Here is a 24,722-nt window from a genome sequence, read left to right on the forward strand (position 1 = left end):
ATTGGTAAGTAAGCACCATGCTTCTTACTGACTTGAAGGGCGGCTTAGTGGTTAAGACAGCAGCCTCTGGAGTAAGTTGTGTGTTTGGTTCAGTCGCTCAGTCGTGTCTGACCCTTTCTGACCCCACGGTGGCAGCACACCAGGCTCCCTGTCCTTCCCTACCCCCTGGAGCCTGCTCAGACTCATGTCCTTCGAGTCAGTGATGCCGTCCCACCATCTCATCCTCTGACGAACTCTTTTCCTTCTGCCCTTGGTCTTTCCCAGCATCGGTGACTTTTCCAGTGAGTTGTCTGTTGGCATCAGATGACCAAAATGCTAAAGCTTCAGCTTCAGCTTCAGTCTTTCCAGTGAATATTCAGGGTTGATTTCCTTTAAGATTGACTGGTTTGATCTCCTTGCTGTACAAGCAAGACCTTCTGGAATCTTCTCCAACACCACAGTTCAAAGGCATCAATTCTTTGGCGTTCTGCTTTCTTTGCGGTCCAGCTCTCACAACCGTACATGCTCACTGGGAAGCCCTGTTATAGTTAGGTGGTGGCTGCTATATCTTACGTCGTGGGCTTAGCCATACTCCCCCCAACCCCACTCCCAGTTCATACGCTGAAACCCTAACTCCTAGGATCTCAGAATATGACTGTATTTGAAGATAGGACTCTAAAGAAGCGACTCAAGTGAAAAGGGGGCTGTTAGGGTGGGCTCTAATTGTCTGACTGGTGCCCTTAGTACAAGAGGAAACGTGGCACACCCCACATGGGCACGCACACCACAGGGGTGTGTGTGGATAGAGGAAGGACCACATGGGGATTCAGCAAGAAGGTGGCCATCGGCAAGCCAAGAAGGGAGGCCCCAGGAGAAACCTGGCAACACCTTGACCTTGGACTTCCAGCCTCCAGAAGAGTCAGAAGACACGCTCCTGCGGTGTCCGCCCCGGTCTGCGGCGTCTCGCCGCGGCGGCCCAAGCGGACTCGTGTGCCTCCTGCGTGCTCAGCCCCGCCAGTCGTGTCTGACCCTTCGTGGCCCCGTGGGCTGTGCGCCAGGAGGGCGCGAGGCTCCTCTGTCCATGAGATTCTCCAGGCAAGAACACTGGAGTGGCTTGTCAGGTCCTCCTCCTCCAGGGGATCTTCCCGACCCAGAGACCGAACATGCATCTCACGTCTCCTGCATTGGCAGGCGGGTTCTCTACCGCCAGCGCCACCTGGGAACCCCATGCAGACTCCTGCAGGTTACCAAATGTCCGTTCTCGTGAACTCAAGAGACACGTGCTCCACACAGGTCCGTGGAGAGATGATAATGAAGGCTGAGAAATTCATGAACGTCCAGGAACTGCTGGGTCCTGGAAGCAGGCACGCGTTTCCAGCCGTGTGTGCAGAAAGCAAGCAGGCTGGCAGTGCCGGCTGGGGAGGGTGTGACTGGCTGGTGCCCCCACTGCCCCCACCCTGCTCATCGCTGTACCCGCCTCTGGGCCCTGGGGTCCCCGCCAGGCTCAGCCCCGAACCCCAGCCTCTCTCACCCCAGGAAGACAATGATGAAGTCCAGCACGTTCCAGCCGCTGCGCAGGTAGGCGTCCTGGTGGAACAGGAAGCCGTAGGCGATGATCTTCATGGCGGCCTCGATGGAGAAGACGATGAGGAAGAAGTATTCCAGCTTCTCCTGCGGGGCGAGGGGGTCACATCAGGGCTCAGCCGCCTCGGGACTCCTGCCCCTGCTACCCTACCACCTGGGTCCCTCCCTCCCGCAGGGCCCCTCCCCAGGGGGCCGCACCAGGCCCTGGGGCCGCCTCTGACGTCCTCTGTTCCTCCTCCCGCTCTGTCTTCTGAGCATATCCCCAGCTACAAAAGCCACAGGTGTTTCTACCTGGTTCCTTTCCTGTCTTACTCACTAAAATATAGGCGGTGTTGATTTTTTGCTCTTTAATTTTTTGGCCACGCTGCCTTGTGGAATCTTGGTTCAAGGACCAGAGACCAAAATGACGACCTCTGCAGTGGAAGGGCAGAGTCAACCTCTGGGGCACCAGGCAAGTTCCTCTTTTTTCAAAAAATGACTCTGCATCTCCAGGCTAGAATGGGATGAATGGATGAACAGGCTGGACAGCCGCCGGATGAAGGCCCCACGTGGCTCCTGTGTGGGCGTCTTCTCCCTCATCCCGAGGACTCACGGGAGGAGGGTTGGGGAGCACTCACTAGGGTTCCAGCCTTCCAGGCTGGTCAGAGCCTTCCCTTTCATCCACTTTCTGTGACCCCCTCCGCCCAGCCCACGTGCCCACATCCAAAGCTGACAGGCACCACTTGGCGGGCACAAGCACCATCACGCAGGGTAGGGGCATTGTGGGGTCACTGCCGTGGAGGGGGCCCCAGAGTTCAGGGGCTAAGGCTCCCGGCTCAGCCCCCACCGCCCAGCCACCAACTGAAGGGGGGCTCCTCCGGCCCCCCCACCCCCACCCTGGCCCAGTCACCCCTCCCTGTCCCCGGGTCCAGGAGGCAGCTATTTCCAAAGTAGCAGCTCACCCTGTCAGGCCTCCAGGCTGACACCACTGTCTTCTGAGCCAGGGTTCAGAGCTCTGTACCCGCCCCCGCCCCGTGCCTCCCGCAGGCTTGACTCCTGGACGGCCCTACACGAGGAGGCCTGAGCCCTACCACCCACACCTGTGTCCCCACGGGGTCACCTGCCCCCGCCTGGCCAGCACCCGGCAGAGCCATTGGTACGTTAGGGCCACCCGGTTAGCAGCTCGGACAAGAATTCACTTTTACTTCCAAAAGGGTATGCTTGGGAGGCAAGGTCCCCAACAGCTCATTCACACGGATCCGGTCTCAGAGACCTCCCCATTTAGTATTTAGAGAATTTTCCTAAAAGCACAGTTTCCCCTTCTATCCAGAGGGGAAAACTGAGGCACATGTGGGCTAAGCCTGCTTTCCTTAATGGGCCCTTTATTTCTTCCACCAGCTTGTAAGCCCAAAGCTTTCTCCTTCTTCCAGAAAACGGCACTGTAGGACTGGAAGGTAAGGCTGCATCCTGCTGAAGGGCTTGTGGAGGGCCTGTGCTTGAGCTAAGTAAGGCAGCCAGGAACTGGGGCCATGGCCCTGGTGGGGGTCACTGTCCAGGGGCCATCCCACGGCTCCCTGCGAGGGTGGGGGCGGCACAGCAGAGCTGAGGGGGATGGGGGTCCCGTCCCCTGCAGGGCAGGCCACTGGGAGTCCGGCAGCCCGAGGGGGCAGAAGGAGAAGTGAGTGAAGTCAAGTCAGCATTTAAACGCTCCAGCGGCTGCTGCCCCAGGGGCAGAAGTGGGCTTAGCGGAGGGAAAACAGGGCCCAGAATAGCTGCAGAGCTCACAGGCCAGGCGGCCGGCCACACACTGGCAAGGGAGGGGGGCGCCTGCACCTGCCCCTGCCCATCCTGCTTCCGCTTGGCCACCAGGGAGCTTGTCGAGGCCACGGGTCACTCAGGGTCCGCTGCTGTTAGCTCCGGCCCGACCCTGACGCGCGTGGAGTTACCGAGCTCTGCGTGGGCACCTGTGTGGACATGCGTCCCGCCGAGGCAGGGGGCTGGGCCCCTTCCTCCGCCACAGGAACGGGGTCACGTGGAGTCACCGCAGGCCCCTGGCCCTGGCTCTGTCCCCGCTGCTCACTAAGCGCCACCCTGGAGGCCATCTGAAGGCCCCGGTGGCCAGCCTTCCTGGAGCTCCCTGGCTGCCTGCTCCCCCCGCCCCCCCTTCCCTTCGGCTGTGCCTGTGTCCCCTGCACCGCCCTGCTGGTTCTCACGGAGCCGTGGCCTGCGGTCATGTCCGGGGGCGTCCAGGGCTGGGCTCCGTGTGTCCCACCTCTACCTGAACGCCCCTTCCCAGATCCCGCGCCTCCACACGGTCCTGGCTAGGCCGATGGCACCAACTTGCTGAGTGGGACTCCCACCTGGCTCTCTCTGGACGCCTCCCACTGCTCTGCCCTGGGCCCCAGCACCTACCATGTCCAAACCTTTCTGCACCCTAACATTTTCTGACCCGCCTGCCCCCAAACTCACACAACCTGTGCCCCCACACCTTCTAGGCCCATACGACCCCCGGACACCCCCCACATGACATCCAGGCCCCTGGATCTCCCGCTGCCCCTGCCCCTCTGCCTGCATCCCCGGGCCCCTCAGCCCAGCAGACCTCGCACCTGCCAACAGCCCTCTGAGCTCCCAGGGCGAGCTCCTCCCATGTGTCCCTCCGTCCCCGCAAACATGGGGCGCTCTTCACCACCCCTCCCCCAGCTGCAGCCCTGAGACCACACGTGGGGTCCCGAAGCTTGGGGCTGCCCGTGGTTTCTCTGCCGCCAAACAGAAGAGGCAGTGGTCCCCATCAGCAATGGGATTGGGGAGCGGGCAAAGGTCACCTTAGGCGGCGTCCCTGAGTCTCTGCTGGTGGGGCGTGAGGGAAGGTTTCGTGGCAGGACTCCACCCCCACCCCCACGCCAGGCACGGCTCCCCTGACGTCACCGGGGCTCAGGGCTTCTGCCCTTGCTGTTGCTCTGCCGGGACTGTCCTTCTGAGAGAGCCCCACGACCGCACCCTTCTCTCTTTGGGACCCTAGCTCCAGCGTCATCACTGGGGCCTAGGACCCCTCCTTCCCTCCCCCCGCTATCTTCATCCCAAGGTTGGGGTGTTTGTCAGCAGCTGACGCCGCTTGCCACGCCCCGTCTCGTCCTTCCTGACCGTCCGCCCGCCTCACTGTACAGCCTGGAGCTGCTGCCTCGTCCCCTGAGTCCAGCACCGGCGTGGGCGTCAGTGTCCCCAGCCCTGGCCCTCGGTCCCCACCTGCGGTGGGCGCCATGAAGGCTCCAGAAGCGGCCTTTGGGAACTGTCAGAGCAACATGTACAACTCCCAGGCACGCGGGCAGGTCACAGGCCAAGGTGGGCTCACGGAAGCCACGCAGCGAGCCCCGGGGCCAGCCCGCAGAGCTCGGCGCTGACGAGGTCCGCAGGGGAGGAGCACCGGTCAGACCACAGAGGACAGGACACTCCAGCCACAGACAGCTCTGGCCTCGTAGGTCGTCCGCAAAGCTCCATGCTGGAGCACGTGGGACCGCCTGGCACACAGGAGGGCCTCAAGGAACGTTTGCTGAATGAATACACAGCAGAAAATCCCATCTCTGATGCCACACGCCTCAGAGGCCTCGCCATCTCCGTTTCTGAGAGGGGACGCTGGACCCCAGGCTCTGACACCCACACAGGGAGACAGTGCCCACCCCAGAGCCCTGGCACTGCCTGGGTGAGCACCATGAGCCTGTCTGACCAGGAGCTGAGACCAGCTCCCTGCAACGCGTGGAGTCGCTCCAGTCACGTCCGACTCTGGGCGACCCCGTGGACTGCAGCCTGCGAGGCTCCTCTGTCCACGGGATTCTCCAGGCAGGAGCACTGGAGCGGACTGCCATGCCCTCCTCCAGGGCATCTTTCTGACCCAGGGGTCTAACCTGGCTTTCCAGTATTGCAGGCAGATTCTTCCACTGAGCCCCCAGAGAAACCCCTGCAAGGAAGGGCCTTAACTAGCAAACATCCCTCCGCAGACAGGCTGCTCACTGGGGCTCCAGAACTAGTGTTGGCTGGAGGCGGGCCTGCTCTGTGACCCTGACTCCCCTGCTCCTGGGGGCGTTGCAGCCAGACCCCCTTAAGCCCTGGGCTGAGAACAGCGGGGCTCAGACCGCACCCCATCCTGCTGCTGCCTCTGTCTCCAGGGGTCAGTCATCCTGGCTCGACTCTCCGTGCCCCGAGGCCCTGGGCTCCGTGGGGAGGTGGGGGTGGGGCGGGGCTCCCTTCGGAGGTCCGCAGGCCTCGGTCCCCCTGTCTGACCACACTGGGGCCTTCAGGACAGCGGGCCTGGACCCCAGCATCCCTGACGCCAGCGGCCCCTTGGAGGGCTCTGGGCCCTGCAGGGTCCACAGAAAGGCCCGGCAGGCTGGTCCAGGGCAGGGTGATGGAGCCGGGAAGCTCCAGTCACAGTTCCAAAGGCGGCGGGTCCTCCCCAACCCCCAGGCCTGAGGCTCCTGCCTTAGGGCCCAGGCGCTGTGACCTGTTCAGACACAAATCTTGCTGGGGTGGGCCTGGAGCATTCAGCTTTTCCACTCACAGTCATTCACCGTTAGGACCATCTGCGTCAACGGGCCGGAGCGGGTTTGGCTGAGAGAGGGAGCCTGTGTGCAGGGGGCGCCGTGGGGTCTCACGGCCGTGCTCGGAGTAGGCCCCCGGGTGCTGCTACTCCAAGATGCTCCCCACCCCGGGTCCTCCCCGGTCTGCTCCCCAAGCAGACCCTGGGCCCGCTGCCCCGGGAGACGTAGGGGGCAGGTCGGGAGGTTTGTCTCCTAAACCCCTCGCCCCAGTGTGTGGGAGGGCTTGAAGTGGGGGGCCATCTCCCCAGCAAAACAGAGCCTCAGCCCAGGGTTTGGAGGTTCGAGAGCCTGCTTCCTCACAGCTCCCTGAGCTGCGGCAGGGTCTGAGGGCACTGGGGGACCCCTGAGACCGCAGGGGGCAGCCCTGCCAAGGACTCCTGCTTCCTAAACTGCCCGCAGGGACAGCAGACAGTGGCCCGGGGAACCACGTGTCTAGAAGGCTGTGGCCGCGAGGGTGGATGGGGCTGCCGGGTGCCGCCTGAGACCGGGGCCGGGCCACGGAGTGAGTGAGCGGAGACCAAGCACGGTCCAGTTCTGTCCATCCTGGAGGGGTGGGCGTAGGGCCCAGGCGAGGCCAGCTTCTGGGAGCAAACGGGGTGCCTCTTGGGCACCCCTACTCTGAAGCTTTTCCTGCGCAGACGTGAGGGAGGTGGGGCCGAGGCCCTGGCCCACCTGCCCTGGCTCAGCCCCTGGCGTACTGGGGAGCTGGCCTGCGGCCTGAGGCGCCAGTGCCCGGGCTTGCAGGCCCTGGGGTGTGTCTGCAGGACCCCTCAGCCTCCAGGCTGGGAGGAGGGCCCGCTGGTGGGAGGGTAGTAGCTGCATTCATCCTGACGCACCCTCCCGGCATGGATGAGACCTAAGCCTGTCCCCACTCCCTGGCCTCTGCTTCCCTTCACAGGAGGAGAGCCAGCTCCTGTGGGGCCCGCGCTGGGTAGGGGGTCAGGAGTGTGTCCAGAGGTGGGTGGCAGGGCTGAGGGCCGCAGGGGGAGCCAGTCACCTGGGGGGGCAAGAAAGCGAGGCACCCACGTCATGGGCAGGAAATGGGGCCTGGGCCGGCGTGCTGACAACCGCGCTGCTTCACTGAGCTGGTGTGCCAGGACCTCCTGTAGTTGCACACACACATGCACACACGCACGCACACATGCGTGCACACATGTGCGCGCACACACGTGCGTGCACACAGAGACACATGCACACACACAGACACACGCGCACACATGCACACACATGTACGCACATGTGCACAGACACACACACACGCACGTCATCCTCACAGGGGCCTGGAAGGGCAGCACTCCTATCCCCACCGAACAGATGAGGAAACCAAAGCACAGAGGGGTTAAGTAATTTCTCCAGGATCACACAGCGGCCGACTGGCAGGGCCGTGATGAGAACCCAGGCCCCATGACCTCAACCACCATGTCATGCTGGGAGGGGAGAAAATTCACACGGGGACCCCCGGGGGGCTCGTCAGATCCTATCCTCTGCCCTCCAGGCCTGGGTTCCTCAGGGCTTGGCAGTGGGCTGGGAACACAAGGAGGGGACAGAGAGGGGAGGCGACAGCCACCTCCTCAGCCACCCCCGTGTGGCCGGACAGACACATTCCCCCGACAGTTCTGGAGGACGGGGAATCCGCCTCCCCCCCCGCAGCTGGGGCTCACAGACTGCAGGGAGCTGCACCAGAGCCAGACCAGGGTGGGGGGCGGGGGCGGCAGGCGCTGCAGCTGCCTGAGGCCTGGGCTCCGCTGGGCCTCCGGGGCCAACATCTTGGGCCAGGCGTGCAGGGCAGCTCCAACTCTGCCCACCCACCTCTCGGTGCCCACACAGCACCTGGGCTGAGAGGGGCACGGAGGAGTGTGGGGAACTCTGAGCCCCCGATGGGAGAGGGCAGGCATTTCGCCAGACCCCCGAGCAGTGGCCCGGGCTTGGACCCCTGTGCCCAGCTGGCCCGGGGTCTTTGATAGGCAAGGCCAGTGTGGGCCGCTTCCTGGGGAGGTGGGGTGGGCTGAGCGGCAGCGGGCGCATTCCGGACCCTATAAAAAGACGGCAATCCGAGCCCAGGAATGTCAGGGGCCCGACGGCCGGCAGGCGCGGGGTGGGGGTGGGGAGGGCCAGCCCCTCAGCCCCCTGGCTGCCCCAGGCCAGCCTGACCAGCGTCAGCAAATCTCCCGACCTCGGAAGTCAGCACCGGGCCCTTGCTGGAACCTCTGCTAGCAGGCCTGGACGAGGGGTCTGCTGGGGCCTCCGCCCTGCCTCTCCTGCGGGTGGGCGGCTCTTGGTCGGCAGGAGGGGGCGGTCCTGTGCACTGGGGGCAGCGGAGCAGACCCCTGGCCTCTGCCCTGTAGACATGAGCAGTACGCTCAGGACACACGCCCGGGACGCACTTGGGACACACGCCTGGGGTACACGCTAGGGACACGCCTGGGACGCACACTCGGGACACACAGGACACACACCCAAGACACGCCGAGGTCACACACCCAAGATACATGCTCAGGACACATGTCAAGGACGCATGCTTACACAAGCTCAGGACACACTCTCAGGAGACACACCCAGGACACATGCCCAGGACACATGCTTACACACGCTCAGGACACACGTTCCCGCCAGCCTCTAGACTGTCACTGAGAGCCCCTCCCCTTCCGACCCTGGAAACCACTGACCTGGGGCTGTCCCTCTGACTCTCAGGATTCTGCCCAGTAGGAGCACAGACTCCTGCCTGACAGAGACCGTCCCTGCTGGACACACGCTGTAGGACGCCAGCCCGCTGTGTGTCTCATCCGGCAACCCTAGCCTGTCATGTTTTCTCCAGGGTCATAGATTGCTGTTTCTCGAGCTCTTTGAACCAGCTGTGCCCGGCTTCCTGGTCTCTATGCGCTGAATCAGCCTATGACCTGTGTTCCTTCTCTGTTTTAATCAGAGTCATGTCTTTACCCTCTGCTTGTGGGCACAGTGACAGATAAGCAGCTAAAGCAATGTTTCCAGCTGCCCCAGAACTGGTCACTCCGGCACTGCCGCCGCTGATTTTCCGCGTGGGTCCCTTACTCTGGCCCCGGCTGCATGGAGACGCTCCCAAATGTTTCCCTTCATTAATTCAGTCGGGGGTCCCCCCCGGGGCAGGGCCCCTTCAGGCTTCAGGGAGCAGATGGGCCTTAGAGCGGCGGAGCTGACCTCCTGGGGTCCTGGGCTGCGGCCGGCGCCCTGGGTCCTAGTTGGGCTTCCACCCTTCTGCCCTCCCACTGGCCCCAGGATGGCTCAGGGTCTATTCTGCCCTCCTGCTTCCCTGACACACACTGGCCTGTGTGAGCGGCGTCCGCTACCTGCACTAGGCTGGGGGTCCCCTGGCACAGGCAGTGTGGGTCAGTCCTGCAGGCACACAGCAGCCTGCCTGCCCTCTGGGGGCTGTGGATGTGGGGCCGGGTCTCCGAGCTTCCTCCCTGGCCTGCGTGGCAGCAACTCCACAGTCTAGAGAGAGGGATCCTGGGGAGGCACCAGGAGCTGCTGTCCTGGACGGCCCCTCCTCCAGCCCCACCTGGGACCACTCCCCGGGGAAGCAGAGACCTCCTGCGTCCCCTTCTGATGAGGAGGGAGCCACGCCCAGTGCCCAACCAAGGGTCCAGGTTTGCTGCAGAGCCCACTGGACGGGCACTGTGCCTCAGTTTACTCGTCTATAAAACTGTGCTGCCCTGTGGGGCCATGGTGGGCATTCAGGGCAGTGAGGCCCTGCGCATGTCAGAGCAGTGCCTGGCACAGGGCAGGTGCCCAACGGATGACGACCAGGACAAAGATGGTGATGATGGCATTCAGGTGGAGGCCAGAAAAGCCGTCCAGATAAATCAGATGTTGGAAGAAGAAAAGGGTTAAGGAGGTCGGACACAGATGGCGGGTGGGGTGAAGAGGAAGATCTTGTCTGAGATAATCCTTTGGTCATCGATGCGAGTTCCATCCTTTGAGTCCAGAACAACCCAGGCCTCTGTGACCGGGGCTCTGCGGCCGGGAAGCCCCACGGGGGTGCTGAGGCTCAGCACAGTGAGGGCTCCTGTGCTGCTAGACGAGGTGGCACAACCTGCAGGTCTCGACTCAGGCAGAGCCTTCTCGGAAGTTTACGGCGCTAACCCCTCTACAGGTGAGGGCGTACAGTAGCGCAGCAACTCGCCCGAGATCACGCAGCTGCAGCCCCAGGGCCCCTCTCTGAGCCACCATCTGCGTCTCCCGCCTGGCTGAGGCAGGGCCCACATCCCCCCTGCTGGCTGGGACGCCGTCACAGTGGTCGGGACGTGGGCACCGACCCCGCCTTCACAGGCCTCGGACCACGGCGTCTCCCCAGGCCTCCTGGCCGTCTCTGGGCCTCGGCCTCCCCTGCCGCTCTGACCCAGGGCTTCCCCCTGACGAAGCGTCACGGGGGCCCCCAGCTCAGCCCGTCAGCCTGGCTGAGAGCTGGTGGGTGGAGCCGGAGTGGCTCCCGGAGGGGCCCCAGCCTCCCGGGGTGGGGGTGTGCTTGTTCTCAGAACAGGTGTCAGGGCTCCCCCCCAAGTGAGGGGCCAGCTGCACGAGGCACGCCCCCACCAGCCTGCAGTCGCCCGGAGTCGGGGAGCCTCTGTGGCCCAGGGACGGGGCGTGTGCGGGCCTGGCCCAGGCCAGCGCTGTTGAAGGTGCTGGGACACCTTCCTGCCACCGTGCTCCCCCTGGCAGCCTCTCCTGGTGGGCTACGGCCTGTTTAATGTTGGCGGGTGCAGACCCGCCCAGGCACCCCCCCCACCCCATGACCCAGCTGTGCCCCGGCCTGAGCTGGGTGTGGAACTGGGCGTCCCCCTGCACACAGGCCCACTGCTTCCGCCTGACGGGGACAGGCCTCCCCCAGGGGTACGCTGAGCACTGGAGGGGTGGGGGACTGGACCTTGCCGGGCACCACTGAGCGGGCCACAGCACAGGCAGCCCTGGCTGGGGACAGCTGTCCGGACACACCGCATGGCGCATGGGCATAAACCTGACCCTCCCAGGACCTCGGACAGGTCCTGCCAGGGGGCCCAGGGCCCCAGAGGTCGCGGCCTGAGCTGAGAGTCTGTCCTTAGAGGCAGGGAAGGCAGGGAGGTGGAGCTGTGGGAGCCGTGGGAGCATGGAGCCGTGTGAGCCGTGTGAGCTGTATGAGCCGTGTGAGTGGGGAACCGTATGAGCCGTGTGACCCGTGGGAGCCGTGGGAGCCGTGGGAGCCGTGGGAGCTGTATGAGCCGTGTGAGCGGGGAGCCGTGTGAGTGGGGAGCCGTGTGAGCCGTGTGAGCTGTATGAGCCATGTGAGTGGGGAACCATATGAGCCGTGTGACCCGTGGGAGCCGTGGGAGCCGTGTGAGCGGGGAGCTGTTTGAGCCGTGGGAGCTGTGTGAGTCGTGTGAGCGGGGAGCTGTGTGAGTGGGGAGCCGTGTGAGCCGTGTGACCCGTGGGAGCCATGGGAGCCGTGGGAGCTGTATGAGCCGTGGGAGCAGGGAGCCATGTGAGTGGGGAGCCGTGTGAGCCGTGTGAGCTGTATGAGCCATATGAGTGGGGAACCGTATGAGCCGTGTGACCCGTGGGAGCCGTGGGAGCCGTGTGAGCGGGGAGCTGTTTGAGCCGTGGGAGCCGTGTGAGTGGGGAGCCGTGTGACCCGTGGGAGCCATGGGAGCCGTGGGAGCTGTATGAGCCGTGGGAGCGGGGAGCCATGTGAGCCGTGGGAGCCGTGTGAGTCGTGTGAGCAGGGAGCTGTGTGAGTGGGGAGCCGTGTGAGCCGTGGGAGCCGTGGGAGCCGTGGGAGCCGTGGGAGCTGTATGAGCCATGTGAGCGGGGAGCCATGTGAGCCGTGGGAGCCGTGTGAGTCGTGTGAGCAGGGAGCCATGTGAGTGGGGAGCCGTGTGAGCCGTGTGAGCCGTGTGAGCCGTGTGAGCTGTATGAGCCGTGTGAGTGGGGAGCCGTGTGAGCCGTGTGAGCCGTGTGAGCTGTATGAGCCATGTGAGTGGGGAGCCGTGTGAGCCGTGTGAACCATGGGTGCTGCGGGAGCGGGAGCCGGCCTCAGCGTTCCCCCCCACCCGGGCCCTCACAGTGGGGGTCCCTCGCGGACGAGCAGCAGCCGGTCCAGCTCCAACCCTCGCCGTGGCGGTGGCTGTCTGGGAAGGCTTCCCGCGTGGTCCTGCCTGGGGGCGCGCATTGCCTCATCTCTGCAGGCGCTCTCACTCAGCCCACAGCACTGTCTGGACTTTTTGAGGGGGCTGCTTTGTTTTAAGATGGAAGGCAACGTGCCTGCTAAGATCTCTGATACTCTCCGGAGGATGGAGTGCTTTTCCAAAGCTGTCAACCTTTTAGGGAGTTGAAATGGAACCAACGCCCCCAGACAGGAACCCCTGAAGGGCGGGGTGGACGCAGGGCATAGAGAAGGGACCCGTCCCGGGACCCGGGCTCCGAGGAGTGCCTCCCCTCACCTGCCTCCCCCATGTCGGATCCCACTCTCTGCATTTTTCCAATTATAGCCAAGCACACACTTAGACTCCCAGCTTCTCCCCAACCCAAGATAGATGGATCCCGTGGAAAGCAGCGCCACACAGAGGCACAGACAGCGCTGCCCTTCCAGGCCCTGGACACATGCGGCCGGCTTCCTCCTGCCCTCCCTGCAGAGTTAGTGCCCGGAACGCCTGCTGACATGAAGGGGTGCACCGCCCTGTCCCCCGGGAGCCTGGCTGGCAGGTGCCCAGGGCCATGGCCTCCAGTGGCTTTCCCGGAGCCTCCAGGTTGTTGCCACGTTGGCAGCACAGTGATCCAGTCAAGGCTGAAAGTCAGAGCCCGAGTCAGACTCTCTGGGAAGACAGACATGTGGGGGGACCCTGGGCAGGGAACGCAGACCCCCCGGTCTCAGTCTCCTCGTCTCATAAAGGGTCTAACGGCCTCACGGGGGAGGAACGAGACAATAAAGCAAAATGTTCATGCAGAGCCGGGCGTCTAATGAGCACTCGGGCAACGTCGGGCATTGGACTATGATCTGGCTTTCGGTAAGTCCATCTTTTATCCTCTCCAAGCCTCCGTTTTCTCATCACAAACAGACTGAGGCAGGGAGGAGCAAGACAACCTGACCCAGGAAACCCCCTCCAGCTGCAGCATTCCCTGGCCTGTGGACGTGTTGTGGGTGCTGGGCCGAAGGGAGTGTGGTGCTGACATAAACTCCCGCAGAAAAGCAAGCTCCACAGAAGCACGTTTCTTCCAAGTCACACCCAGGGAAGGGAGATCAGCATTCAGCCCCGTCACTGGCCTCACTAAGCCTCAGTCTCTGCATCTGCCGAACGGGACTGGCTTAGGGGCTGTGGTGCGGAGGACACAGCCCACTCTCACGCGGTGCTCAGCGGTGAGTCCCCCGGCCACAGGGGTGGAGCCAGAACCAAGGCCACCTCCAGAGCTGACTGAGGCCCTGCGTAACCTTTGCCAAAGCCCCCTGATCATCACTAACAAGCTTCCTGACTCCAAATTAGGCCAAACGCTGACCCTGTGCTCACCCTATAGCACCCTGACCAACCGTGCGTGCGCGCGCGCTAAGTTGACTCAGTTGCGTCTGACTCTTTGTGGCTCACAGGCTGTAGCCCACCAGGCTCTTCCGTCCATGGGATTCTCCAGGTGAGATACTGGAGCGGGATGCCGTGCCCTCCTCCAGGGGAGCTTCCCCACCCAGGGATGGACCCATGTCCCTTACAGCTCCTGCTTTGGGAGGTGGGTTTTTTACCCCTAGTGCCACCTGGGAAGTCCACCCTAACCAATCACCCAGCAGCAACCTGCCAGCAGGAATTTTCTTTGTCTTGAGGCTATAAAAACTGGCTTCTAAACCAGGAAAGCGCTGCCTCTCTCCGGCCTGTTAGGAGGTCAGCCTGCTGAGCTCGCAGCGCCCCTGTTTTCTCCGATCTTTGTTCTTAGCAAACTCATTCCCTTCTTAAATGCTCCCGAGTCTGGACACTCCTTTCCAGCCCCCGCTTGGACTGCCTCAGCACTTAGCACGGAGCTGGCACAGTGGGTACTTGCTCAGTGCTGGCTGCTGATATGACAGAACCCAGCCCAGCCAGGTTTCCCTGCGGAGCTCAGAGCTGCTCAGCCCACCCTGCATGTCTCGGGGACAGGGGTCTCTACCCTCCCAGGGGGGTGGAGGTGAAGCTCCAGCATCCCCCACTGGGCAGCAGGCCAGCAGAGGTGGGACCACACTCTCTTACCAGGCCGAGGTTCAGCCTGTTGTTGTCGTCCTCCGGCATGGGCAGGTACACGGCCAGGGCCACGCAGTTGGCAAAGATGGTGAGTAGGATGATGGTCTCGAAGGGTCTGCAGCGGAGTCAAGGAGTGAGACGCGGGACTTGCGGGTGGAGCAGAGAGTGCACTGGGGGTCTCTGTGGACACCGAGGCCCAGCGACGGGCCCACATCGCACTTCTGCTCCTGGCGGGGGTGCGGGCGGGGACCCTCCTCCATCAGGGGGTTGACTGAGAAGTTCAGGGACCACGAGGCACGGGCTCCCGTATGGGGCTACTCAGCTCCAACGCTCAGGGAGTCTTGAGTCCCATCTCAATCCCTACACCCCCACCTCTCACCCGGCCACCCACCCCTCTGTCCCCTTGAAGGCGCTACAGTCAGACAGTCCTCCGGGCCTTGAAGGAGCAGCCAGGGAGGCTGGGCTGGTGCGAGCTGGGTGAGGCCCCTGGAGCAGGACGGGGAGCGGCTGTGCGCCCTGAAACCTGGCCTCTGTGGCCTGAGCAGGGGAGACTGCCCCACGGCAGCTGCACCCCCCAGGTCCCAGCACCCCCTGCGCAGGGCGAGCCAGCTGCTTGCCAGAGGGCACCCCCAGGCTCCTTGGACTTGCTGGCGAGCAGTAGGGCCCCTTGGGGAGGCCACCAGGGGAGGTGGGGGTGGCGGGGACTGAGGGGTGAACACGGAGGAGCGGAGGTGTGCGTGAGCAGACGGCGGGGATGCGCCCTGTGTCCACAGCTCACGGGAAGGCCCCGTGCCCTTCCCAGCCACCTTCCTTGGGTTTGGGGAGAGGTGGCCTCAGGGCAGAGGCCTGGAGAGGCACCAGGAGACAGGCGAGAGAGGCCCTCGGCCCCCCAGACGGAACGGGCAGGGGCCCCGGGGTGGGCACAGCAGTGTGGGGGCAGGCCCGGTCCCACCAGGCGCCCCGGTTCCGGGTTCTCTGCCCCTGCACCTCCCTCACTCTCTTTCTTCTAGGCAACAGCTGGTGGGAGCCCGGTCTTCCAAAGCCCCTCAGAAATATTCCAAATATTCCCAGCCGGTGCGCTCAGCACCTCCATGACAACAGCCTTCCCTCTGCCTTCATGCCTGTCGCCCCGGCCCCAGCAAGCCGGGCATTTTCATCATTCTTCCTCCCGGAGCTGATGCCAGCATGGAGGGGGTCACGTCCCTGTGCCCAGGGCGCGCGGCCCAGCCGGGCCTGATGTCTGCACAGAGCTCGGTGCCCACCCCACCGGCCTCCCAGCCCCGCCGGCCCCCACCACCCCGTCCCATGTCAGGGCCTCCACGCCTCCCAGCACCTTCCAGAGGTGGCCTCGGGGCCCTGCGCCTTGCCCCCAGCCCCCTGCGCCCGCGCCAGGGCTGCCTTTCCCAAAGCCCCCGGCTGCACCCCTGGGCCCCAGTGCCGGGCCCCCAGAGCCTGTGATCACTGAGCCCCCTCCTCCCCTCCGCACAGCCCCTGAAGGATACTTCCACTCGACAATGCTGATGCAGGCTTTCCGCACGGGGTTCTGGAGGGTCAAGCAGAACAAGGCCCGGGGCGGCCTGGGCAGGACCTCCGGGACGGGCTTCTTGGCCTGCTTCCTCCGCAGGCCCTCGTCCTGGGCTGGGGCCGGCTCCATGGCTCCCGCGGCCTCGGCCTGTCCTGCTCACCTACTGCTGCCCTCTCCTCCCTGCGTCCCAGCGCCCCCCGCCTCCGGGACTGGGCGACGAGCTGGGGCGCCTGCCCTGCTGAGCCAGCCGGGCGGGGCGGGATCACTCTCCCTGCTCCAGGGGTAAAATTAGCCTCCCCTGGCTCCCCGCTGGCCAGCCCCAGGCTCCACAGCCAGGCAGCTGTCACCCCTCCCCAGCCCAGCCGGCGGCATCCCGGTATGTCCCCAAGGAGGCAGGGGGAGGGTCACACGCAGGCCCAAGCTGGAGCGGCGGGCAGAGAGCTCAGGAAGTGATCTAGAGCCCCCAGACTCACTGAGCCCACGGAGGGACCACCGACACCAGCTCCTGGATGTCAAGATTAGTCCCCCTCCCCACCCCAAGACACCATCCAGAAAAGGTGCTGGGTGGCCCTGCTCAGTAGGAGTCCACAGCCCTCCCTGCCTTCTCCACCCGCAGCCGTCTGGCCAAGACCCTCCACTCTCACCCCCACGCCCCTTGGGTGGGGGGCTCCTGGGTGTGCACACCTTTGTTCCCCACCTCACCCCAGCGCCCCTAACTGTGCAAGGGGCGGGTGTCTGCCCCTGGGACTCTGCCCCTGGCAGGTACTGAGCTCTGCTTGAACATCAGCTGAATGCATAAGCGAACAGAACGCCCCACACCCCCCGCAGGCAAGTGCTCTGAGTGGAAGGAGACTGGGTCGCCAGGGAAGAGAGGTGGACAGTGACCCGGAACCACAGAGCCCAGCGTCTTTATTTAGCCCCTTGGTGCAAACACAGCACATACACCCACGCGGCCTGCATGCCACGGAGCGCAGGATGAGGGGAAGCAGTCCCCTCCCGACCTGGGAAAGGAAAAGGCCACACTGCAGGCTGGGGGCTGCGGGCTGGGAGCCTTGGGTCCTCCAGTAAGGAAGCCAGGGAGCAGCACGGGCCACACGACCTCCCCCGCCACCCCACCCTGGGCTGGGTGCAAGCTGCCTGGCCTGCAGCTCGCCCTCTGGGTGTCCCTGGGAGGCGGGCTGGCAAGCTCCCAAAGAGAGGCTGGTGTCTCAGGCCATCTCCTGGAGAGTCCAGGCGAGGCCCGCCCATCAAAGCAGGCTTGCCTTCTGGGCTGCGCCTGTGGCCCCGGGGTTTACAGATCAGGGCTGCAGTGGCCGGGTACACACGGGAACCTGGGCTTAGACCTGTTCCCGCGCGGGGCTGAGGCGAAGCCGGAGCCCGACTCCAGGGTGGCCTCTCTCGTGCCCCGTGTCCTCCGGCTGTAAGGGCCGGGGCCGGGGCCCGGGTGGCGCTGGCGCAGGGAGGATGCGGCGGACCCCGTAGCGTCGGTCGGCGGGGACCCCGGGGACCCGGAGCCCCCCGAGCCCGGGCGGCCGCAGCCTGCTCAGTGGCTGCACTCCTCCAACTCGCCGCAGGAGGGCTCGGCCGAGCCGGGCGCCAGGGAGGGCGCCGCCCGGGGCTCGCGGGGCGCGGCGCCGTCGGGGGCGGCGCTCAGCAGCTCCTGCAGGTGCCTGATGTAGCGGATGGCGGCGCGCAGCGTCTCCACCTTGCTGAGCCGCTTCTCGGCCAGGGCGCCGGGCAGGTGGCCGCGGAGGCGCGCGTAGCCCTCGTTGACGCAGCGGACGCGCTGGCGCTCGCGCTCATTGCGCTTCTGGATGAAGGCGGGCTCGAAGGGGTAGTCGCAGGCGCCCAGGGCGCCAGGGAAGGGCGCGCCCGGGAAGGCGGCCGCGTACGCGTCGCAGTAGGGCGGCCCAGCGGCGCCCGGGTACAGCAGGAAGGGCACGGTGCCCAGGGGCTCGGCGCCGGCCGGGGGCGCCGGCCGCGGAGGGGGCCCGATGCCCAGGGGCAAGCACCCGGGGGCCGCTGCGGGCCGGCGGGCCGCCAGAGCCCGGCAGGGGTCGCCGTTCATGGTGCCGTGCGGAGCCGCACCGAGCGAGCCCCGAGTCGCCCCGGCTCGGGTCTGCGCGCCCTACGCGCGGGGCGAGTCACATCGCCGGCCGCGGCTCGGGGCGCACGGACTGGTCAGCGCTTCTTTCTGCTCTCGGGGGAAGCTCCGAGGTCCCCCTAAGGCGCGCCATCGCGGCGGACTGGGCGGCCGCGCAGAGGCGGGATCCCAGGCCGGGCGCGGGCCTTCCAGGGGCGCAGCCCGGTGGCTCCGGCAGCCCTGCGCTGGGCTCTTGGTCCTCGCCGCCCTCGGGGACCGTGGCCTGCTGCCTGGAGTGCGCCGTGCCGCAGAGGCTCCCGGGAACCGTCTCTAAAGAGGAGAGTGGACATGTCAGTTAGAAAAGGGCTTTCTTTCGGGGCTCTTTTGTAACCATCAGGGGCGGAGGCGGTGGGCTGCTGAAGACACTTGCGGAGCAGGGTTTGGACCCCTGTTCACCCTTTCTTGCTGGGGTGACCTCTCTGAGCCACGGTTTCCAGTAGGGAGAGATTTAAAGCATCCTTCCCAGGAGAATAACGCTGTATAAGGACCAAGTAGGAAAAGAAATACACCCGAAGACACCTCCTCCAGGGCCTGCCTTACAAAAGTGCCCGGCGATGTCCTCTCCGTTGAGAGTGAGGGGCCTGGTCACTCCCACCTGCGGGGCCTCACACCTGGAGGCCCCCAGCCTGGGGGAGGGTTGGGGAGCTGGGGGAGGGGGAGAAGGGGGGCATGAGCCGGCTCTGGCCCCTGGGTTTGTCCCTCCTGCCTCCGAGTGCGCAGAGCCTGTCAGCCCAGTCCACACAGGTAAGTGCTTGCTGAATCACTGACAGCGTGGATGAGACAGGAAGCTGGGCTGGTCGCGGGACTAAGTTACACACAGCCTTTCCCAGACTCCGGGGCGCTGTTGCCTTAGAAACGAGTGGCCTGGGCTGCATTTAGGGGCTACCACCCACTCCCTAGCCCCCTCACCCACGGTTATCAGATCCCACTCTGTCATCACTGACCCGCCCTCTCCCTGTGTGTCTGCGTGCCCCGCCGGTACCCTCTGCCCCGTCACAGGCTCTGTTATTGTGCCCTACCCACTGGAGACCTCAGGGTCCTGCCACCCCTGGGGGCAGTGATGGGGCAGCAGGGGCCAGAAGCTGGGCCAGGCCTTCTGTGTGACAGAGGGCTGGCTCTGTCCCCAGCCGGGGACGCGGCTCAGACCCCCGAGAGGTCCCCGCACTTTCTCATCACTCCCTCCTCCAGCTCCCAGGCTGGGCCCGGCTAGCTCTGCTCTCTGCAGAGGGTCTCTAAGCACCTGCTCTCGAAAGAGCGTATGAGGCTTCGGGACAAAACCACATACCCCTTCCCCGCTCCATGGCCTCCAAGGGACCCCCTTGGGAGAGAAGTTTCCAAGGGATGGTTCCAGACAGTCTCTTCCAAGCAGCCCCTTCGCTCCATCAGGACCAGTCTCCCCTGACACTCTGCCTGCTCCTGACCTCACCCCTCGGCTGACACAGACCCGGCCGGTCGTGGCCCCTTTGCTTCCCAGTCCTGCCTGTGCTGACTGTCTGAATTCTCCAGCCCCCGACAGGGGCATTCAAGGCTGTGCGCTTTGAGTCTTCAGCCAGAGAGTAAGCTGCCAGAGGGCAGGGACTCTCTCACTCTTAGCTAGTGCCCCTTGGTCCCTTGCCAGTGCTGGCGTGGAAGGGGTGCTCAGAATTATCTGCAATCAGTCCTCTTGTTTTATGAAAATACGAGATCCAGACTGTCCTCTCCCATGTGACCCCTGCCTATTCAAATTCAATTTATTTGAATATAATTTGGTAGAGGTCAGAAATTTATTTACATCTAATGCGAAGAGCTGACTCATTGGAAAAGACTCTGATGCTGGGAGGGACTGGGGGCAGGAGGAGAAGGGGACGACAGAGGATGAGATGGCTGGATGGCATCACTGACTCGATGGACATGAGTCTGAGTGAACTCCGGGAGTTGGTGATGGACAGGGAGGCCTGGTGTGCTCCAGTCCATGTGTTCGCAAAGAGCTGGACACGACTGAGCGACTGAACTGACCGACTGATAACGTGGCAGTGAGCTCAGGTGAGGCCACGGCTGTAGGTGAACTGTGATCTGTGTTTTCCTCTGTGGAATGCTCTACCCTGGCGAGGAGCAGAAGGCTGTAGGATGTGGGTTATCCTCAAGAGGGCGTCTGTGATGGGACTGCTCTGGCAACTGGGATGGAGCCGTGCACAAAACATGTAGTGAAATAGTAGCAATAACAGCTGCCATTATTACCCTCGATGTGCACGGCTTTGCGCCGAGTGCTCTAAGTAAGCGTCACTTTTACTCCTACGCCAGTCTTCTGAGATGGTGGTCCAGTTGCTAAGTCCTGTGTCCTACTCTCACAACCTCAAGGACTGTGGCCCTCCAGGCCCCTCTGTCCATGGGATTCTCCAGGCAAGAATACTGGAGTGGTTGCCTTTCTCTTCTCTAGGGGATCTTCCCCACCCAGGGATGGAGCTCAGGTCTCCTGCATTGCAGGCAGATGCTTTACTGGCTGAGCCACCAGGGACGCTCATTTCATCCGGTTTAGAGGTGAGCAAGCCGAGGCTCATACAGCTGAAGTGACTTACCCAAGGTTCCACAGTCAGGGATCTCGTGAACGGTCACCCCTATCCGTCTCCCCCGACCCCAGCTCCCCCTCTATTTCTCCTAGAGTTTCCCATTGCAACCAAAAGTTCAGAAGGGTGGTGCTGACCTAACACGGGCCTCTTGCTAATCTGTGCTTCCTGTTGCAGGGGCTGTTCTACTGAAGGTTCAGGTGAGGGCGCTGTTTGAGCTCCTGCCAGGTCAGAGTGGTGCCAGAGGTCCCCGGGTGGTCCTGGGAAGATAATGCCCCTTGAGGATGCTCTAAGGAGGATGGTACCTGGAGCCGTACCCCCGGGAACCCGGCGAGGAGGCCCCTGCCTGAGCTTAAGAACTCCAGAAGGGGGCTCCTCCTCCATTCTCAGAACCCCAGCGGGATCTGACCCTCGGCTGGGGACCAGTCCTTGGCCTCTGCTCCCTGACTAGGCAGGACCAGTGTCAACAGCGACACCGTGTGGCGGTGAGGAGCAATAGCAGCTGCAGTTGGCTGAAATTCAAGGTCAGGAACCCACTAGGACTGCCCCGACCTGAGTTCCCCAGGGCTTTTGGAAAATTCAGCTTAAGGGAGGATCCCCGAGAAGAACCACGAGGTTTTCCATTAACCTCCCAGAGGGGGTGGGTCAGCTCACATCAGTTACCTGTTCATTACATACAGATACAGAAAAGATGGATCATTAAACACATTTTGGATTTTGAACAAAAAAGCTGCAGATTGTGTCAGTATGAATCAACTTACTAGCTAAGAGCATGCTTCTGAAATACTGTGTGTGGGGCTGTCCCCGCCCATGAGGCGCTGGTGGCTAGGGCTTGAAGCCACACTCTCCACCCTTCTAGGGACCTGGCTCCTCGCGGGCAGGGCTCCTTGGGGTCCTGGGCTCTGGTGGGGTCCTGGGCTCCCTTCCCGCATCCCCGCTGCTCGCAATTCTGCAGCGGGTGCATTTGCCTCCCCCATTAGCTTCTTGTCTGCATCCTGCCAGAGGCTCTCACTGCCCACCCCCACCCCCCGCCCATGGCGCATCGTCTCAGCTCCTTGTTGACGGCTTCCGGAGCATGGCCTGCCCACCCGGGTCCTCCCTCTCCGAGGCGTCCACTGTTGCCTGGCCCCCACCCCCTTCCCCCAGCCCTCTGCTCTTACTTTCCTGTAAGGAAGCAAAGGACTTGGAGAGACAGCATGCGTGGGCTTTGCCTCCAGCGAAGGTGTCTGCCGAGGGCTCTCCCCAGAGTGCTCTGCGGTCAGACACTTTGAGAAACGAGCCCCTTCATCCTGTCCTGGAGACGCGTCCCAGAGAAAGGCCGGCAGTGGAGAGCTGCTTGCCTTTAACCCAGAGACCCCCAGTGGGCCTCTCAAACCCCCAGTGGGCCTTCACCAGGCTCTGTTCAGGGTGATACGTGAGGACCTTCTTAGTGTCCTGGAGGCCGCTAGAGAGCCCTCTGCTTGGAGCCCCTCCTGACATGGCCCCCGGACTCAGGCTGTAAACAGTAAGTGCAAGAACTCGCCTTCACTTCATCTTTGACACGCACAGTACCTGCTGCAGAGGTGTTTGCTGGTCGTCATGGGTAACCCTGGGGAGGGATGAGCCATCATGATCAAGCCAAGGGGCTGTGAGCTTTGAGTGGGCTGGGCCGTCTCCAGGGTAGATAACAGTTTCACCTTTCCAGCCTCTCTCACTGTCTGTGCCTGTCTGCGCCGGGACTGGAGCCAGAGGTGGGGGACTGAGGCCAGAAATGGGCTGAGTGTGCCACTTCAGACCCAGAGCGGGCCCAGAAGTGGGCTTTGGAGGGGGCGAGCTCTCCGACCCCTCTGCCTCTCCTTCCTCTCGGGGGTTCCTACAGCAGATCGTGCTTGATGGAGTGTGTTGGCACCTGCATGAAGACATCTTTCAGAGCCTCCCCTGCCCCTGGTGCCCTGAACTGGAAGAATCTGTAAGGAAGCCAAGGACTTGGAGCGACAGCATGCATGGGCTGCACCCCTGCCTCCAGGGAATGTGTCCGTTGAGAGCTTTCCCCAGAGTGCTCCGCAGTCAGACACTTTGAGAACCGAGCCCCTTCCTCCTGTCCCGGAGACGCGAACCAGAGAAAGCCCCTCAGTGGAGAGAGCTGCTTGCATTTAACTCAGAAACCCCCAGTGGGCCTCTAAAGCCTCCTAACATTGGGTAGAATACATTTCAGGGAATTTCACCTTAAAATCTCCAGCACAAGCAAATGCTTTTTCTTTTTTTTTAATAAGAAAAGTCACAGTCTCCCTGGGGAGTCTGTCTGATAGCCGGCAATTATTTCTAGGAGGGTCACCTCATTTCTCACCCCAATATTCAACAAGCTCAACTCAACAATGTTCATTTCAGAATCTCCAAGATACTCTGGATCTGACCAAGGAGAAGGGGCAACAGGCCTGGCGATCACGAGCAAGGAGTGCCCTTGAGGCTAGAGAGTGACACCCTGCTCCCCGGGCAGCCGCAGGGCTCGGGTGCCTGGTTTGAACCCCTGTGCCCCGCTGGTGTGTGATGAACAAGCGAGGCAGTGCTGTTTGTGAGCCCTCCAGCCCAGAGCCCTCCATGCCATCCTCCTCGTCACGGGTTTGCCCCAGGCTGCAGCCTGCAGCCACTTCTGGAGAGGAGCCTTGCAGAGCCCTGAGTGGGCGCCCTGCTGGGACTCTGGAAGGGAGAGGGGAGCACAGAAGGAAGGCCATGGTCAGGGCCCTTCCGAGGCCGGCCTGGTGGGCGCCCTGCTCTCTCTGGCCCGGAGCCTCAGCCTGTTACAGAGGAGGAGCTGGCGGCTCAGAGAGGCTGCGGGAGCGCTCAGGTCACACAGTGGGGGTTGGCTCACCAGGCTCTGTCCAGACTGAGGCCTGAGGACCTTCTTAGCCACGCAGGGGCGCCCCACTCTTGAGGGAAGAGTCCTCATCTTTACAGGACTTCGTGGGGGCCAGCGTTGGCAGAGGGGCTCATACTCCCCAACTGCCTGACTGTACCCAGCATTTATGACGCTGGGGAGTCACAGGGGCTGATTTTGAAGGCTGCTGCCCCCAGCCCCCAGGAGGAATATTGGGCTCCCGGGAACGCTCACGGCCCAGGAGCCCCAGGTGCGTGGCAGCCCCACAAGGGGAAGGTGAGGCTGCAGGCTGGACCTCCCGAACCGGGTCCTGACTCTGCCTGACTGCTGAGGGAGCCACTGCACAGGCCTCAGTTTGCACACCTGCAGAATGGGGGCACTGATGCCTTAGCCGTACGTGAGTCCCGAGCCAGGGATCCCCGGCAGCTGGTACTGCTAGCATGGCCGGCCCGGCCCTGGGAGGACCCCTGGAGCACTAAGATCCTGGAATGTGGCTCTGGCGGGCCTGAGGCAGCAGGTGCCACCCCCGCCCAGCACCGCGTCCAGCGGCTCCCAGAGCCACGGCTGTCCTGGGGATCGTCCAGAGGGGAGACTCTGTACACGAGGGCCCGGCCCCTTTCTCAGGGCTTGGAAGGACTAGGGTAACTGCGTTCACATACGTCTCTGAAGAAGGTGAACGCGCCCGGTGTACACCTCCCGCTGGGGGATTTACGCTCCAAACTCCCCTGACCCCCTTCTGGGACACTCACAGGGACCACCCGGACTGCTGTGCCTGGGGAGGCTGGTGGACGAGGCAGGGCTGTGCCTTGCATTTCACTTCTGCTCTGAGCATGCTCCCTACAGCCCTGGGGGGCCCGTGGCCCCTTGTTACCAATGAGGACTCGGAGGCCCAAGGAGGCCACACAGCTGCCCAGGGTCACACAGCTGCCCAGGGTCACACAGCTGGCACAGGGCAGAGCGGAGGTCCACCCCCAGGCCTGGGGTTCCTGAGTAGACACTGCTCACTGCGTGCATCTGAGAGGTAAGAGCCGAAGGAGGTGAGGAGCAAGTGAAGACACAGGGCGGTGTCCTCCGTGTGAGGCGCTCTCCTCAGTGACGCCTGTGTGTGAACACACGTGCACACGCGTGCACACGTGTGCACAGTCACTGAATCCTCCAAGCAGGGACGATCGTCACCCTTGCTTTACAGGCAGGAAAGCTGAGGCATGGGGAGGTGAAGTCACTCTCCCAGGGTCACACAGCTGATGGATGTTGAATGTGGCATCCGAGACAAACTGGCGTACACCTTGGGGCTGGCCAGGCGTCCTCAGGCTGCCAGG

At 63.4% G+C, this 24,722-nt stretch overlaps 2 protein-coding genes across 2 annotated transcripts in view; both read right to left on the reverse strand.

The window, feature by feature from the left end:
- Positions 1–16,086, reverse strand: part of CACNA1S (calcium voltage-gated channel subunit alpha1 S) — a gene marked incomplete at its 3' end in the record, with an annotated part of 52,902 nt that extends 36,816 nt beyond the window's left edge. Inside the window, 3 exon segments of the mRNA XM_018060837.1 lie at positions 1,511–1,650; positions 14,348–14,453; positions 15,841–16,086. Coding sequence (XP_017916326.1) covers positions 1,511–1,650; positions 14,348–14,453; positions 15,841–15,992 — 398 coding nt within the window.
- Positions 17,407–17,931, reverse strand: ASCL5 (achaete-scute family bHLH transcription factor 5). The gene has a single exon (XM_018059971.1). The coding sequence runs from the start codon at positions 17,929–17,931 to the stop codon at positions 17,407–17,409; it is 525 nt and encodes a 174-aa protein (XP_017915460.1).

The sequence above is a fragment of the Capra hircus genome, chromosome 16 (genome assembly GCF_001704415.2).
Source record: "Capra hircus breed San Clemente chromosome 16, ASM170441v1, whole genome shotgun sequence".
NCBI classification, from domain to species: domain Eukaryota; kingdom Metazoa; phylum Chordata; class Mammalia; order Artiodactyla; family Bovidae; genus Capra; species Capra hircus.

What these genes read in the sequence shown, in the direction of transcription:
- ASCL5 (XM_018059971.1), bottom strand. Translation starts at nt 17,931, where the DNA reads ATGAACGGCGACCCCTGCCGGGCTCTGGCGGCCCGCCGGCCCGCAGCG.